The sequence below is a fragment of the Salvia splendens genome, chromosome 3, assembly GCF_004379255.2.
Source record: "Salvia splendens isolate huo1 chromosome 3, SspV2, whole genome shotgun sequence".
Taxonomy (NCBI): Eukaryota; Viridiplantae; Streptophyta; class Magnoliopsida; order Lamiales; family Lamiaceae; genus Salvia; species Salvia splendens.
The window spans coordinates 10847567-10864968 of NC_056034.1; the positions used below are offsets into that span (position 1 = coordinate 10847567).

Below are 17402 nucleotides of genomic sequence, written 5' to 3' on the forward strand. Positions count from 1 at the left end.
TGATGTATGTTTTTGGGTGTTTTGCGTGATAAAGATGTTTTGAATCTATGTAGTTGACGGGTGCATGCTTTATCTTCGGCTTTCTGGTTAGGAAATCTTGCTTGATCTTACTTGATCTTTGAAGCTTATGATGAATGGAATGGGTGCATGAATTTATTTGAAAGAGCATGTTGTGATTACATCCGATTTCTTAAGTTGAGGAGAGTATGAAAATCGCATGACTTGTGGAAATTATTTTGGATTGATTTGCTTTATCGAGTGAAGTGCTTGCGTTCGTTTGTGTTAACGATTTGGGAGGATAAGGCACTAGGATGAACTCTATGGCCAAATGATCACATGCCTAGTCCATCACTTGATCCCCTAGATGCCACGTTGAGCTTAATTCCCTATTCTTTGTGTAAACACTTAGCCAAACACTTAGCCACTGAAAAAAAAAAGCCTAATTTTAGCCTCATCAATTGACCTTGCTACTATTTGGGTGCTAAATACAAGTTGAGCTTGGTGTTTTGAGTTGTGAATGTGGGGGTGGTGGACTGTAAAGAGTAGACTTCTCTAGACTTGATGTAACGTGAAAAGAATGAAGTTCTTAAAAAAAAAAAAAAAAAAAAGACGACCTCCAAATTCGCAAAAGTCGAGGTCTTTACAAAAACAGAAAAAGAAAAAGAAATAATAAGTTGATGAAATAAAGATAGAGCTTCGACAATTGTTTGATGTAATCTTGTCTAGAATAGATCTCAAGTTTGGGGGAGTGTGAGTTGGGTTGTAAAATTTTGGTTGTTCGATCGTTGGAAGGATGTTGTAGGAGGGAAGATTTTGGCACTCAAATGTGTAGCCTTTGAGCTCACTATCCATACTTATCCTACCTCGTCCCTAGCCCCATTACAACCTTGAAATAAGACCTTGGACCTTATCGTTGATGCTTGTGGATGTTGTGTAAAGAACTTGGTAGAGTTAAAGAGGTTCGATTTGAAATCTGTGAGTCTATGTGGTTAGTATTGCTTAATAAGTCAATGATGATGGTTTGAGTTGTTTGATCGCATGCTTGGACTTATTTTGAAGTGCACCTTAACTTGACGTTCTAAGGGGATGAGTGATTGTTCTTGAGAGTGGGAAATCTCGATTGGAAATGTTGGGGATTTAGATTTTGTCACTCACGTCCCTACATGATTCTTTGTGATGAAAATTTCTCTGCGGGGTAGACTTGCGTTGAGTTTTTGTGCTAAAAAATGTACCTTGCTCGGGGCGAGCAAGAGCTTAAGTTTGGGGGTATTTGATGCGAAGCTTATTTCCTATTCTTTACCCCGGATTTCATGTTAATTATAACTCACCAAGTCGTGCTTTGAGTGTAGTTTCGGGTGTTCGAAGCTGGAAGTTCGTCGGAAATGCATAGCTGAGATTCCAGAGAGTTCGCCCGGTCGGGCGTTTTGATGTCGCTAAACGCCCGGTCGGGCGTTTCCATATTGTGCATGCGGAGTCCAGAAAGTTCGCCCGGTCGGGCGTTCTGATTTCAACTAAACGCCCGGTCGGGCGTTTCCCGCGAGGCCATGCAGTAGCCTTTCGCCCGGTCGGGCGATTACCTCCTTTGAATTCGCCCGGTCGGGCGTTTTAGTCGCGTAACTGCGATTTTGCAGTTGACCCAGCGGTTGAAGGATTAAAAAAGCTGGGAAAATGAATTGGAGGGAGAGACGGATTTAGACAGGGGATATACAGAGAAAAATAGAGAGAAAGGAGGAGAGGAAGAAGAGAAGGAAGGCATTCCGGCCATTATTCCGACCATCCATTCCCGAATCCCGACTCCACTCGACGAGAGCATCACACCTATGGTTTTATTTCTACATTCTACCATGTGTATAGGCTAGGCTCTCTTTGTTGCTCCGAGTTGTAATCTAGGCTTGTGTATTTGTTTTAACACCTTGAATCGTATGTTTGATACCAACAATGTGTTTGATAATTAAAATGCTACGTTTTTGGCTAATGATGTAGTGTTGTTAAATCTTAACTATAGTCTCTTTAACATAGCTTAGGATTGATCGTTTGTTGGTATGCTTTCGATTTAGAACTGTTCAGGGGATAAATTGATAGTGGATTAGGTAAGTGATTATAGTAGACGACATTTATTCCCGCGCATCCGCAGGAATTAAATGTCGTTGAAAGTTGGTTCATGGAACAAGTGTTCAGCTGACTGTGAACTATACGTCGTAGACATGTTCAGTGCACGCGATTAGGTTGATAATTATAATCCCGTCGTATGTTTCGTTGTAAATGGTGTAAAACAACGCAAGCTTAGTGAGCAACTTGGAGTGACTTGTCTTTCTCGTATTAAAAATCTCGTTTCAGTAGTTTAAATTAGTTAACCATCTCAAAATCAAAACAAAATATTTTTATGCTTTGTGTAGTCTTATTAAGCGCAAACAATCTCGCCTCCCTGTGGATCGACACTTGAAATACTACTACGATACTGTATTCTTGCAGTAGTGTAGTATTATTAGAGTTAAAATAATTAAACTTGATAATCTTTATGCTTTGATTAAGAACTCTAAAATATCGCATCATCCAGCCTCATGTGCCTCGACGTAGGCCCAACACACCAAGTAAGTGTCGCACAAGGAGCATCCATTCACATCACTGCAATAGTCAGACAGTATGCAATGTGCATATGGCGTCCACAGAAACTACAAACCAGCAATGCAAACACCAAATTAACTTCATAATAAATTCATAAATTAAGTCAACATTAAAATTATATTCACCTGGTCAGGTCTAATCAGAGATATTTGATCACGGTAATGCTCAACCGAGTATCTAGGAGCATTTCCTATTTGCGTTGTTCATTTCCACCTATAAATAAAATTGATGTAAAAAAACCCAATATGCATAAACAAATAAATATTTAAATATATACCTGGCGCCACATGGCGTATATAGCTTGTGCACGAGTGCTCCTATGAATGACGGCCTCAATGTGGGCATTCTTTCCCACGCCCATAGCTGCAGAAGCATCATAGGCCCGCCAACTCTTTCCTCTTATCCATGGAAGCCTCGCACAGATAATGATACAGGAAGGACAAAGCCACACTTCCCCAACTAATAGTTTGCACCTCATCCGGATCCTTGAATGCATTCAACCACATAAAAGGAATCTTACACCCCGTGGTGTCTGGTAGAATGAGACCTCCTAACAAAATTAGGAGATGGATACGTGCCATTTGGATGTATGCATACGTAGGTAGGTCATCACCCAAAGGTATCCTCGTCTGGTTGATCAGAGCGGTCATCAGCAAACCGTCTTGCTTTGTCTCTGTGGATGTATCACGTATCCATCCCAACAAATCTCGGCACTTGCTAGGCCAATCAGGATATCCGACATGATGGTCACGCCCTGTGAAAATGCGACCGTCCGCTATCAAGCCCCAAATGACTTGCACATCTTCCAAGGTCACCGTTGCCTCTTCGATCGGTAGATGGAAAGTGTGCGTCTCAGGCCTCCAACGCTCAATCAAAGCCGTGATCAGCTCATTGTCGACCTTCATCGACTTTCCACAATCCATCACGCCTTTGAAACCAAAGGCGTCAAGCCAATACCTCACATTCTCATGAATGTCGACATCTCAAGTCTTACTTTCCGTCCGAAAAACTTTGAAAACTTGTGTTGTGCCATCTTTCAATAGTTTATTTGAAAGGTGATTTTTCTGCAGATATAGGACGGACGGGTCTTCGGGTCCATATAATAATTGTCCGCTTGAATTTGAAAGTCTCCATATAATCTAATAACATATTCACAAAACAACAATTACAAACTCACATTTACAATAAGCATAACATATACATTCAAATTCATCATCAAAACAACAAAACATTATAAACCAAATGATTAACTACTAATCCATTGAATTACTCCAATTCATCACAATTCATGCTTTATAAGGGCTAATTTACATATAACTACTAAATTTGAAGGTTAAATTACAAGATACATTTCAACTTCTAATCTCTTCTCCAATAACAACCAAAATCGCAACCCCAAGCATCTCAAACATATAAAAAACTATACAATAAAATGAATTTCACCAATAAAATCCATTACAACTAACAAAACAACAAAACATCGGTCAAATTTGAACAATTTCTTATAAACCATAATTTACAAAATTGAAAGAAACCTACACAAAATATGCAAATAAACTCCAAATAAGGGAGAATTGAAGGAAACTTACCGGAATATGAAGGGAAATCGCCAAGAAATCGCCGAAATCGGGTCTGGTATCGTTCTCTCTCGCGTCTTCTACCTCTCTTGCGTTGCGTCTGCCCTTTCTGCCTCCCCGCGTCTGTTTTATGTGAATTAGAGACGCATCTCTCCCTAAGACGCATGACGCTTATGCGTCGTCTTATAAAATTTTAAAAAACAGGCGACGCATGACGAAGACGCGTCTCTCCCTGTGACGCGTGACGCTTATGCCTCTTTAAAAAAAATAAAAAAAACAAGCGACGCATGTCCCTCATGCATCTTTGTGTAAGACGCATTACCGTGATGCGTTTCATTAAAAGGAGACGCATGAGGCTCATGCGTCTCTCCCAAAGCCGAAACAAAAAAAAACTCTAATACACTTATGGAAGGTTAATTATGCCCTAGAACAACAAAAGAAATACCCCGGCACATGTATTATAGCTGTGGAAATTCATTGGGCATGCCAAATATTACAGATATGGCCTCTTCCATTTAATTTTTATATTGTTCACAGCCACCATTTTCTGAACAAATACAATCCACCTAATTCCAAATTTATAAAGAGGTCTATTCATCTTAAATACAACATACAGAGGTGCTGTCCAAACTCAAAAGATTATAAATTGATGTCCAAAAACACATTTTGTTTTCATATGTTAGCATCTCCCACTCTCATGCAATAAACAAGAGATAGAAGAAACAAACATGGGAAACTCTCTTGCATGCTTCTCTCCCTCAACAGTGTCCAAATCTCCACCAAAGGAGCTCCACCCTCCATGGATTTCCCCCTCAGCCCCCCATACAAGATCAAGAAAATCAGCCACATCTTCTTCTTCTCCTCCGGCCATGAAAGCCTCGAATGTCTTCGATGAATCCTATATCAAGCAGCAAGCTCAGATTGCTTCCATGCTCTACCACCATCACTTGCAAAACAATGGAGGTGATCTCCTCCTCCAGTTGGACCGCTCTGTTTCGACCAAGTATCCACCTCCTTTTTCCTCTTCGAAGAAGCTTCCTAGGCGATCTCGCTCAGTCTCCAGTTCAACCCCTCTCTCTTCTATGCACCTCCCTAATCTCCAGGTTTTTTCATATTTTTTTTATATTTTTTTAGTTATTGTTCTTGGATTTGATAGAGTGAAGTTTCTTTGTTTGACATTTTCTTGGATTTTCTTTGGATTGAATTAGTTTAGTAGGAGACGTTTTCAATGAGATTTTACTTTTAGGCAGAGCTATAACTCAATCTAGACAAATGGAAATATTTATTATATAAAATTTTATTGACTTTTGAGGGAGAATTTTTTTTTAGTTTGGTTTGTAGTAACATCATAAATTAATGACAATAACTTTCTTAGTTGCCTTTTACGGCCATTTATTTAGTCGCAGGTACATCTTGACCCTATGACTATTGACTTTAACCAAAAAACAAAAAAAGTACTGTAAGTAATAATTTTTAATCATTCCAATAATTTCAGGATGCTGCAAGAAATGATGGTAAAGAGAAGAAGAAGCATTTTGTGCTGGTTCATGGTGGAGGTTTTGGGGCATGGTGTTGGTACAAAATCATAGCCCTTTTGAAAGAAGCCAATTGTGAAGTTGATGCCATAGACCTCACTGGCTCTGGTGCTAACTTTTGTGACATCACTTCTATTAAAACTATAGCTCAATATGCCAAACCCCTCATTGATTTCCTAGCAAATCTTGCTGATGACAAAGAGGTATGCATTGGCTGTGTTTCTTCGATTTGATATTATGCTGTGATTTTCTTGAATGATTATGATGATGATCGATGCTTCGAAATGCAGGTGATTTTGGTGGGACATGATGTAGGTGGAGTTTGTATGTCTTATGCAATGGAGATGAATCCTAGCAAAGTTTCAAGAGCTGTGTTTGTTGCTGCAACCATGCTCAGCAATGGCCATAGCGCCCTTGATGTCTTCTCCAAACAGGTCGGCATATAGTCGCCTTTTCCACACATCTGCAACACGTTTTTTTGAAGCCTTTTTGGCTGATCCGAGAATTTGTTCTGCAGGCATCCTTAACTGAGCAGAACCAACGTGCTCAGAAGTTCGTATATGGGAACGGGAAGAAACAGTTGCCAACTGCCATGGAGTACGACAAATCCCTCCTCGAAGATTTCTTGTTCAACCAGACTCCATCAAAGGTAATTTTATGGTATTATTTCTGATTCATTTCTTGATATTGCATTCACCATTTCAAGGTTTCTCATCTTATAATTTTCTGCGTGTGTGTGTGTGTTTATATTATGCAGGATGTGGCATTGGCATCGGTATCCATGAGGGCTGTGCCGTTTGCACCAGTGACAGAGAAGCTCTGCCTTTCTGCAGAAAAATATGGTTCTATTCCAAGATTTTATGTCAAGACAGACTATGATTTCGCCATTCCAGAGCCACTGCAGGAGGCGATGATACAGTCGGATCCGCCTAAGCGAGTCTTCCAGCTCAAAGGCGCGGATCATTCGCCTTTTTTTTCGAAGCCTCAGGCGTTGCTCAGGCTTCTGTTAGAGACATCAAACACCCCACAAGTAAAGCAGGGGAAGGAGGCTTAGAAAACCTTTTTTGTAGCAGCCTTTCATTGTAATTAGATATCATCACACATTGCTATGTTATTTTCACAATAAACTAGAGAATTGAACAGAAAATATTTCATTGAAAATGTATTGATGCAACAATATGTGATGTCACATTATGTAATTTGTAGCAGCAAAGAGTTTCATAGCTAAGCACCTCAAAAAATCAACATTTTGAGCAAACCAAATCAAACAAAAACAAAACAGAGATTCAGCTGAAAAGGGAGGCATGGAAGCCGTATATAAACGTCTCTCACAGGGTTTTCCATTCATCACTTCTTCCTCGGAATTTCAAGCCTCTTGCGGAAATCTTCTTCCATAAGAGGGATACCATCGCGCAACTTGATCTTCGGCTCCCAGCCCAACAGCTCATTGGCCTTTGTGATGTTAGGCTTCCTCTGGCGAGGATCATCTGGAGTGTTGTCAACGGTTATGATCTTCACGTTCGGATTGATCATCTGCAACACAACTTTCATGTTAGATTAGTTGAGAAAATACCTAAATCGGGCTGAAATATGGCATAAACAGTTTTACAGTTAAAATTTCGGAAGTGTATAATCTAAAATGGCTTCAAAGGTCGAAAACTTTACCTCCTTCACAGTCTCTGCGAGCTCAGTCATTGTGAATTCACCTGAAAATGATGCTCTTGGTTAAGACCAAAAAACCATCATGGTCTAATGTAATCATGTCGGAATTTTGTGTACCTGGATTGCCGATGTTGATTGGCCCGGTGTTGTTTCCTTCCATCAGTCTGATAAGACCATCGACCTTACCAAAAAAAAGAAAATAAAATGAGATAAAAGAGGATTATATGATGCACTTTTGATTGCATAAGAACATGATTCTCAAATACCATATCAGAAACATAACAAAAGCTTCTTGTCTGAGTTCCTGGTAACTGAACTGTCAAAGGTTCATCACTGGACACAACAACATTTCAGAAAGTTAAACTCTCATCTTAAACGCATACAAACACAAGAAGAGAATCGGGATTAGACAAGCAACCGAGATTCATAAGATATGAGTAATTATTACCGTATTGCTTGAGCTATGAAATTGCTCACAACGCGGCCATCATCAATGTTCATTCGGGGTCCGTAAGTATTGAAGATCCTTGCAATCCGTATCTCTATTGCAAAATCAAGTGGTGGTTAGGAATACATGAAGTAGTTGCATTTAACATCCTTTTGGACAAATTACATGGTACTCAAAGCGAGAGAGGAAAATACCAATTCCATGCTGTCTGTGATAATCAAACATTAGAGTTTCTGCTACTCTTTTCCCCTCATCATAACAACTTCTAACACCTGCAATTACATAATAGAGATGAAAACGTCAAAATCAGCACTCTGTCTCATTCCAAATGCCTCACTGTAAACACATGACGGTTCATCAACACATAAGTACCTATAGGGTTCACGTTGCCCCAATAGTCTTCGGTCTGAGGGTGCACCAGTGGATCGCCATAAACCTCTGATGTCGAGGTCAACAAAATTCTACACAAAATGAATGCAGAATAAATGAAGTCGTCAAGAGAAACTGCTGGGAATTAAAAGAAAATGTGAACAAGTCTTGTCGAACCTTGCTCCCACACGCTTGGCAACCCCCAACATGTTTAGCGTTCCAATCACATTAGTCTTTATCGTCTGTTAAATAAATAATTCAAATATCAACAATCGATGCATCTTTGTTGGTGAACTATATATATGCTTCTTCCGTGACACTTACCTTGACAGGATTGTATTTGTAGAAAATCGGGGAAGCTGGGCAGGCGAGATGGTAAATCTGATCAACTTCAACTAGTAAAGGCTCCGTGACATCTGCAACAAAGAAATTAATAGACTTAAAACCAGACGAGGAAAACCAAATAAAAGGCGAGAGTGTAAGAAGAAAATGGGCACCATGTCGAATAAGCTCAAATCGCGGGTGGCCAATCCATTGTTTTAGGTTGTCCTTCGATCCAGTGAAATAGTTGTCCACAACAATTACCTAACCAAAACCCCACAATCGAACTTGGTTCACATATGCATACAAACACACAAGCTATTTATTTTGTAAGAAAGAAATGCTCACTTCGTTTTTCTCATTCTGCATCAGCTTGTCGACCAAGTGAGAGCCAATGAATCCAGCTCCACCAGTAACCAAAATTCTCATGTTTGCCTGCCAATCATGTTCTAATTATGTGAAACTGAAAACGAAAGTGATTATAGGAACAATTCTTTAGTGGTAATAGAAGATTCAGAAAAAAATCTTGAATATTAAATTCATAATGATCATAACAGCAAGTCCAAACAGATTTATCAGTTCAGACAGTGTATTTTTTATAAATAACACATTGCAAAGACTGAGAGACAGAAACACATAGTCACATTAAACATCATTCGTAGGCTACCTGGAAAAATTTGGCTTTTCTCAAAGGCGAAGGCTCGGGAGGCGGCTTGGTGGACACATGGTTGCTTCCGTTCGATACTTGATTAGCCATTACAAGGTGCCTTCTTCAAGTTAAAACTCAAAAGGCCAAATCTATGTACATAAAACAACAATCACCAAATATCCAAAATACATGAATGTTTAAACTGAGATACTAATAGAGGAAACCAAATAAAAACATAGTAACAATCCAATTCAAAATTCTTATATTCTGGTGCAGATGTACCACACTATAATAATCCAATCACTCATAAACAGAAACCATCATAACTGGAAAAAAAACTAAATTCAACAGCAGATGAGGACCAGATCAAAAGTAAACACTTGAAAAACACACAGCACATGTAATAAAACATAATCTCATGTCAGAATTACTTCACTCACCAACATTAAAACTATGTAAGAGGAAACTAATCTACATAAATAGCAAATTAAACATTCTCAAAATCCAATAATTGGTGGCAAACAAGAGTCTAATCTCTAAACAGAATCAAATCAGCCTGCATTTAAAACAAAAAATAAATGAACCGGCCTTCAATCAAATCCATAAACAAACAAATCAGCTTCACATCATTCATCAAAGCACACACTAAATCAAGAACTAACAAGGAAAAAAACTTAAAAAGGAAGAATCTTTGAACAAAATCAAGGGGCGATCACCTTGTAATTGCTGTAAGTATTTTATGAGTGGAACTTACACACTCTCTCACAGCAAAAAACTTCACCTTTATATACTGAACGATTGAAACCCACAATTTCACTAAACAAACCAAGGACGTATATTTAATTCATTCAATAAACTGAACCAGAAAAAAAGAGCATGCTTCATCATTATTCTATACCAAACGTACCAACAAGAGAGAGGGGGAAATCTTGAAAGTGAAGCAAGATTACACCAAATATTACTATGATTTTAAGCAATATTTATTTTTTTCGGCGTACCTTCAAGGTCACTCCACACCAGAACAAAACCAGAGGCAGCTTCTTTTTTTAAAAAATTCAACCAAAATGGTAGTAGTAATAAATACAAAAAAAATCTGCTCTAATTGTCCTTTCTTTCTCTTTAAGCTTTTAAATATTGTTGATAATCCCCAATTTAAAAAGTTGTTATCACTTCGGCCGAGTTACGTGGGCTTTTATTTCTTGATATAGTTGACTTCTTGATATTGATGAAATATTTAAGAGTTCTTAAATACTTTAAATTCTCATACCTAGAGAAAAAGAGTAAAATCAAATATTTTGAACGTGCAGTAAATCTCATAATGATAGCATTGATTTGATTTGAAATTATTAATTCTTTTAATTATTTTATCATTGTAGCTAATACTCCAGGTAAATTTGTAATGGATTAAAAGATAATACTCCTACTATTTTGTTACTTGATTTTGAAGTTAATAATTTACAAATATAACGAACAATTACAAATATGTGAAAATTGGACAATAAAAAGAGAAATTCATTTCAAAATCAAGTAACAAAATAGTACTACTATCTTTTAGTTCATTTATCTTGTTACTTGATTTTGAAGTGAATTTCTCCTTTTGTTTTTAATTTTCACATATTTGTAATTATTCGTTATATTTCTAAATTGTTAAACTGAAAAATACGTGAATTGTAAAATTTATTATCGACTATAACCTTTGTGCTGCTAATTGTTGTGTTTCTTACTTTCATTTCGCTTTCAAATTTCTTTTAGTATTTTACTTTATAATTACGTTTAAACTTTAAACTGTGAGTTAGTTGACTTATTGCTTAGAGCTACGTGGTCATGAATAGCATTTTAAAAAGAACAATATGAATATGGAGGACTTGATATTTATATATAAGTGGAGTGGATTAGCCTTATGTTAATAGTGGATTAGGTTTGCTTTCTTATCCACATCAACATCTAATGAAGAGATATTTATATATTTGATTTCCATAAAATACTAGTGAATATATTTATATGGAGTATATACAAAAAAAACGTTTAATTCATTTTATATAAAAACATTATAAAAGTATTAATTAAGATTTTTAGGTGACTAGCTTAGTAAAACATAACTGAATTTGGTGAGAGGTCCTCAACTCCTCATCATATTTTATTATAGAGTGAACTACATAAAATGACCCTGACGTTTCCATTTGTTTCACTCCAGACCCCTGACTAAAAAAAATATCGTCACATGCCTCTGACCTTTAACATAATCACAAATAAGATATTTGTAGCCATTTTTCGGACTAAAAGGCCCTTATGCCTTGAAGGGCATTTCAGTCAATTTGCGGCATGTTGCAGGCCTACTCTGCTCTGATGCTGCACTTTTGCAGACAATAGGTTGCACCTTTGTCAACTCAAATTTGATGTTCCACATACTGCCGTGTTCATACCTCTATAGTTAGAGTGTTTGAATTAATTTCTCTTCTTCCTTCTCTCACTTCACTTCCTTCTCTCACTGTAATTCAACATTCAATTCATTCGTCGTTTGAACTCTACCGTATACTCTGTTGTAAGATCCCAATTTATGTAATTTATTCTCTCGCACTGAAATTCGTCCGTCGCTTGGGGATTTTTATTGGGTCGTATTTGCAGCGAAATTTGGTTGTATTCGAAGTAGGGTTTATGTTTGTTTGGCCGGGTCGAGGTTTATTTTTGGGATTTCATTTCAAATTAAAGTTGATGTTCGAATTAATCGGTGTAATTCCCTCTACATTTTCAGGATATGAAACTATGTTCTATTTTCTCACCTCAATTCATCTATCCCCCCATTTTCTTTCGTCTGATGCGTGTACTAATTTGTCAATTCATTTTTCAATTCAATCTCTGTTGTAGCTGAGCTTGAGATCGCGATGTTTGTTGCACTTCGTTTCAATTCAATCTCTTTAGTCTGATGCGTGTACTAACTTTGTCGTTATAGACTCCACTTTGAGGAAATCCTTCAGATGTGTTTCCTCAACAATGGGCAACAACGGGCCTCCGATTAAAACCCCTGCGCAGTCATGACTGTACTTTGGATCACAGTAATAGAACTCACATATCATCTTCCTATCATACTTCAGCTTTAATACCATGCTCGAGAGGTCTATGAGCTGGAATTTGTCTATGTTACAGAAATCGAAGTATGTTAAATGCCCACCAACATACTTTTTCGCATATTTCGTAGAGAAGAATGAACCTCCATGATGGAAAGCAACTGAAAACTTTCCAGGTGCATCCCCTATTAAGGAGGACAATAAACGCACAATAAAAAATCAAACCAAAACAGTAAAAAAAAAATCACAACGAAATCAATTTTTGGAGCCTGAATCACAAAATCAATATCCAGATTATCAAAAATCCTAAATCACAAACCGAGGATTAAAAGTTAACTTACTATATTCATCCTCTGGGACGAAAAAATCCAGTTCAGGATCTCCGATATCCCAGGTTTCTTCTTCCACATCTATGACCATTGGTGCATGTCTCGGTGGTGGTCGGCAGTGTGGTGGCGATGGCGGGGGTATTGGTTTCCTTTTACGGCGTGACGACGATGCGCCTGAGGATCCACCGCGCTTCCGTTTAGGCGCCATTAATGCAAGATAGTTTTTCACAGGGGGGTGCAGATAGAATGAAGAGTGAAAACAATGTTTCGCAATGTTGAGTGAAAACAATGTTTCGCAATGGTTAGAATTTTAGGCGGGGTGGGATAACAAGGTATTTTTGGTAGAATTTTAGGCGGGGTAGAGGAGAAAAGGCCGAAAATAAGGCATGTGAAATTTTTAAAACTTATTTGATAATTCACGCAGGGAGTCCTCGATACGTGGCGTATTCGTGTAGAATGGTCGTCTGAACCGCCGCTGTAGCACCATCATAACTGCCACAGCTGACGTGCGGCCCGTCAAATCACGCAGGTTGGCAGGCAGCATGCAGGGCCGCCACTGCAGACGCATGGTGTTATGACAATAATGCCCTTTTAGAGCTGAATGGTCTTTTAGTCCGAAAAAACCTCATTTGTGATTATGTTAAAGGTCAGAGGCATGTGGCGATATTTTTTTTAGTCAGGAGTCTGGAGTGAAACAAATGGAAACATCATGGTCATTTTATGTAGTTCACTCTTTATTATATTATGAAAGTAATTAGGTTGAAGCATCATCTTTTGACACTTTTGGTAAAAATACAAAGTGCGCTACACAATTTGTAATTATTTGTGTATGTTAATATAATTATTTGTGTATGTAAATAAGAGATTTGGTCATTTTTCATTTAAGTCACATTCAACCGAGAATATCATTGAATAATTGAAGTTTTATGGAACAACTAACCTGGCTATATCAAGTCTGATTAAAGTATATATATTAAATTTGTTATGTTTGCAAGATTGTTTTCGAAATTAAATTTGTAGTGTGTTTGTTTCATAAGATTCAATCTCACAACTTAATCCTATATGGATAATCATGGGATAATTAGTCTTAGCAGACTAAAATAATCTCACAACTTAATCATAGATTATATCTTGGTATTATTTTATCTTGGCAACCGAACACCACCGTAGTATATAATCCATATTTAATAGTAAATCTTAAATTTCTACCGAAAATAAAAATCTTAAATTATGAACTTATCATACATTTTTTTTTAATATAAAGCTGATCTCCCCGATAATATCATTATATCAAGATATAAAGATTCACTACGTACTGAAGATCATGATGTATGACATAAAATCACAATGCCAAATAAAATTAATTAAAAATCTTTCATTCACAAAACGGCATTTCTTCAGTTACAAAAGTTAATAGCTCTTTTATCCTTTTCATTTATTAAAAAATATTTTATTGTGTATACACCTAGGGGTGTTCGGTTGGCAAGATTAAATCTCAGGATTAAATATGTATCATGTTTGGTTCATAAGATTGAACCCTTCAACTTAATCCTAGATGGATAGTCTCATGATAATTAGTCATAGCCTCCCCCTCCAACTAAAATAATCCCACAACTTAATCCTGGATGGATAGTCTCATGATAATTAGTCATAGCCTCCCCCTCCAACTAAAATAATCCCACAACTTAATCATGGATGGATAGTCTCATGATATTAGTCATGGCAACCGAACGCCACCCTAGAATATGCTAAAGTATATGCCTCCTAACCTAAGTTACTCATATTTGTATGTTTAATACACCGAACAAACGAGTATAGATAATAGATCCATTGCATAATTACCCATTACTCCATCCGTCCATCAATACAAGGCCAATTTTGATCTTGCACGAATTTAAAAAATATAATAGAAAGTGGGTGAAAAATGTTAGTGAAAGGTGAGTCATGCTTTTATATAATTTTATATTAAAATGTGAGTGAAATAAAGTTGGTGGAATGTGAGGTCTATTGCTAAAAATAGTAAAAAAGCAAATGAGACATTTATTGGTGACAGACAAAAATGGCAAAATGAGTAGACGAAGGAGGGAGTATATGTTTTACTTTATAATCTATTTTTATAAGATGAAAAGAGTATATTTAAAACTAATGAAAATCCCGGTTTGTATAGTCAGTCTATTTATTTCATAAATTTATTTTAACTTAAAACTGAAAAGCTATAGGTAATTATAGTTGGGGTTTATAAAATTATTGCTGTTTTGAGAACTTTCTTTCATAAGAATCTCTTGATTTAATGTAAAAATAGATGCAAATTATTAGTACTACAAAACAAAGATGGTTGAAATTAATGTGTGTGAATTGACTCAGTGGTTGTGTAACAATCTATGGAGCTAGCTAAATGCCTTCGGATTTGAATTTAATGTGACACAATATTTAAATTTATATTTAACTGTCTATAAAAAAAGAGAGAGTTGACATTAATGAGATAATTAGTCTCGGTTATGAGTAATTCAATTTACTCCCTCCGTCTACTATTAAATTGTCACATTTTTTTTTCGTCAGTCCGCCAATAAATATCGCATTTCACTTTTACTAAATAATACTATATTTAGTAAGTGGACCTACGTTACACTAACTTATTTTACTCACATTTTATTATTAAATCAATATAAAAAAGTATGACCCAAATTCCACTAACTTTTTCTACCATTTTACTTTACAAAGTCAAACAATTTCTTAAAACTGTGTCGGTGAGATATATGACATTAATAGAGGGATTACTATTTTGCAGCGAATTTGGTTATTTTCACATAGTTTAGGGACCTCTAAAATAAAATCATATCCCTCACGTTTCTTTTAAAAGTGAGGCCCACTTTATATGTATTTGCATCTTGGTGCCTCCAGAGAAAATCAGCTCTAGCCAATCCGAAACTGCTAGCTCCACTCGCGCGCTATCACTCATTTGCTTTCCTTCCACTAAATTCCGAATTCTATACTGCTCGCTCACCTGGAAGGTTTAATAAATAACTGGAAGAAGTAATCTCGTTCTCCATAATACTTTTCATGGCTCCATACTGTAGATCTGATCAACAAAAAGTGAAGGTAATTAGAAAAGTATGGTCTTGAATCCAACTCATTTCACTTCACTGATGCGTGATTTGATTTGTTTGCTCAATTGTATATAAAGGTGTTGATTTGATTTGTGGGCTATGATCTTTTTTGGTGGAGGGTTATAGGGTTGAGATGAATTATGTATCATAATTAGGGAATTGTGATTGCAATAATGGCTGATGCAATTATTTCAATTCATGAAGAATAATTCAGTTCTGCATGATTATTGATGTTGGTAGTTGCTGCTCTTCCATTTTTGTATTAGGTTAACACTGATGTTTGAACAGGGAAATATAGTGTAGGTTAGGAATTTGTCTTGGAGCTTCATTGGATTATTTGTCTCTTGCAGCCTTGGATTGAAGTCAAAATGTAGTTTAAGAAACTGAAAGTTGATAACTTTTTTAGATAATTATAGTTGGAGGAAATCTGATTCTCTACATAGTTGAAATCAGGCTATCTATTGGATTTGTGCATAGACATACAGAATTTAGTGATGTTCAGGTTCTGATTGTCACTTCTATCTGGATTGCCCGGATTAAGATGGTAACTTTTGATTGATCTTAGGAGAATAGTAGATATGGGTCGTGGAGTTAGCAGTGGTGGAGGGCAGAGCTCGTTGGGTTACTTGTTTGGTAGCGGTGAGGCTCCAAAACCAGCAGCGGAGAAAGCACTAGCTGCACCAAGTGAGAGTAGGGTTGCTAGTAAAGAGCCTTCGCCAAAACCTAATGCCGGTCCTCAGCCAGTAGACGTTAGCAAGCAGATTCCGGCTGGGATTCACAGTAGCACCACAAACAACTATGTTAGAGCAGATGGTCAGAGTACTTGCAATTTTATCACGGTATGTCTCTGGGGAAACAAGATTCTGTGTTTGGTAGATTTTGATGAAGTTACTTGATTTTGGTTTTTTGACATTATGAAGTTACTGATTTCTTTTGTTATCTTGATTGGATTATGATATGTTCTCTTACAATCTGATTACTATGTGTGATTCAATTCTTGGGATTGGTAATGACATTTCCTTTTTGTAAAAGAAAGATCAACTAAAATTTAGTTCTCACATCAAGGATGAATTCAAACTGATCTTTTTGATATCTGATAATATGAGAGTTGTATGTTTCCTTAAATAGATTAGGTCAGAACCTGGGACTTATGTAGTGATTGGTGAGAGCATACTTGTCATATTTCTTGTACTCCTATCATTTTGCATTTAATTCTTCGTATTTTGTGTGATTACAACTTTTGTTTTGTCTCAGGATCGACCATCGACTAAAGTTCATGCTGCTCCCGGAGGAGGCTCTTCTTTGGGTTACCTTTTTGGTGGCGGCAGCAGCAACTAAGAAACGACCCCAGCTCTGTGGCTGGGATCACCAAGTGTGTTTAGAGAAATTATTTGTAAAAAGAAGCAGCAATCTGATATTTTGCGCCTTTGCCCTGCAAGCCTTGTGAGATGATTCTATTCGAGTTCGAGGTTATGGCTTATTTGTTTGTAAATGTAGCGGCAGATTATGGTATTGTGTCTCTGCTGCAAGATTTGTCGATTGTTTTGTCACAGACAGATATGAATTCGTTGGTAAATTTGAAGTGTGAATCGAGAGATCTTTGTTGTGTTTGGATGCATAATAAGCATCTCTCATAATGACTTACTCTGTAAAACAACTAAGCATTTTTCTTCTATTGTACTTTTGTGTGTTCATGACATTTTCATTTGTCATTT

At 36.9% G+C, this 17402-nt stretch overlaps 3 protein-coding genes across 7 annotated transcripts; 2 read left to right on the top strand and 1 right to left on the bottom strand.

Moving 5' to 3' along the window:
• The first annotated feature begins 4768 nt into the window (after positions 1-4768).
• Positions 4769-6797, top strand: LOC121794897 (putative methylesterase 11, chloroplastic). Its single transcript, XM_042193288.1, has 5 exons — positions 4769-5305; positions 5698-5940; positions 6028-6171; positions 6255-6386; positions 6495-6797. Exons 1-5 carry the CDS (start codon positions 4931-4933, stop codon positions 6789-6791), a joined length of 1191 nt encoding a protein of 396 aa, XP_042049222.1. The 5' UTR covers positions 4769-4930; the 3' UTR covers positions 6792-6797.
• A 75-nt stretch (positions 6798-6872) lies between these two features.
• LOC121794898 (UDP-glucuronic acid decarboxylase 6-like) lies at positions 6873-10328 on the bottom strand. Of its 3 annotated transcripts, none has more exons than XM_042193290.1 (13): positions 10185-10328; positions 9205-9335; positions 8886-8972; positions 8714-8801; positions 8541-8632; positions 8394-8458; positions 8220-8308; positions 8042-8119; positions 7848-7941; positions 7666-7732; positions 7517-7580; positions 7403-7443; positions 6873-7270 (listed from the first exon to the last, which is right to left on the bottom strand). In XM_042193290.1, the coding sequence occupies exons 2-13, from the start codon at positions 9292-9294 to the stop codon at positions 7085-7087; spliced, it is 1041 nt and encodes a 346-aa protein (XP_042049224.1). In that variant the 5' UTR covers positions 9295-9335; positions 10185-10328; the 3' UTR covers positions 6873-7084. The 3 variants fall into 3 exon arrangements, with proteins under 3 accessions (XP_042049224.1, XP_042049225.1, XP_042049223.1); XM_042193291.1 differs by having other exon boundaries at positions 10094-10222; XM_042193289.1 differs by lacking the exon at positions 10185-10328 and adding an exon at positions 9903-10034.
• Positions 10329-15491: 5163 nt separating this feature from the next.
• Positions 15492-17386, top strand: LOC121794902 (protein SPIRAL1-like 1). Of its 3 annotated transcripts, none has more exons than XM_042193296.1 (3): positions 15492-15691; positions 16253-16526; positions 16942-17386. In XM_042193296.1, exons 2-3 carry the CDS (start codon positions 16266-16268, stop codon positions 17023-17025), a joined length of 345 nt encoding a protein of 114 aa, XP_042049230.1. In that variant the 5' UTR covers positions 15492-15691; positions 16253-16265; the 3' UTR covers positions 17026-17386. The 3 variants fall into 3 exon arrangements, with proteins under 3 accessions (XP_042049230.1, XP_042049229.1, XP_042049231.1); XM_042193295.1 differs by having other exon boundaries at positions 15493-15679; XM_042193297.1 differs by lacking the exon at positions 15492-15691 and adding an exon at positions 15707-15764.
• The last annotated feature ends 16 nt before the right edge of the window (positions 17387-17402 follow it).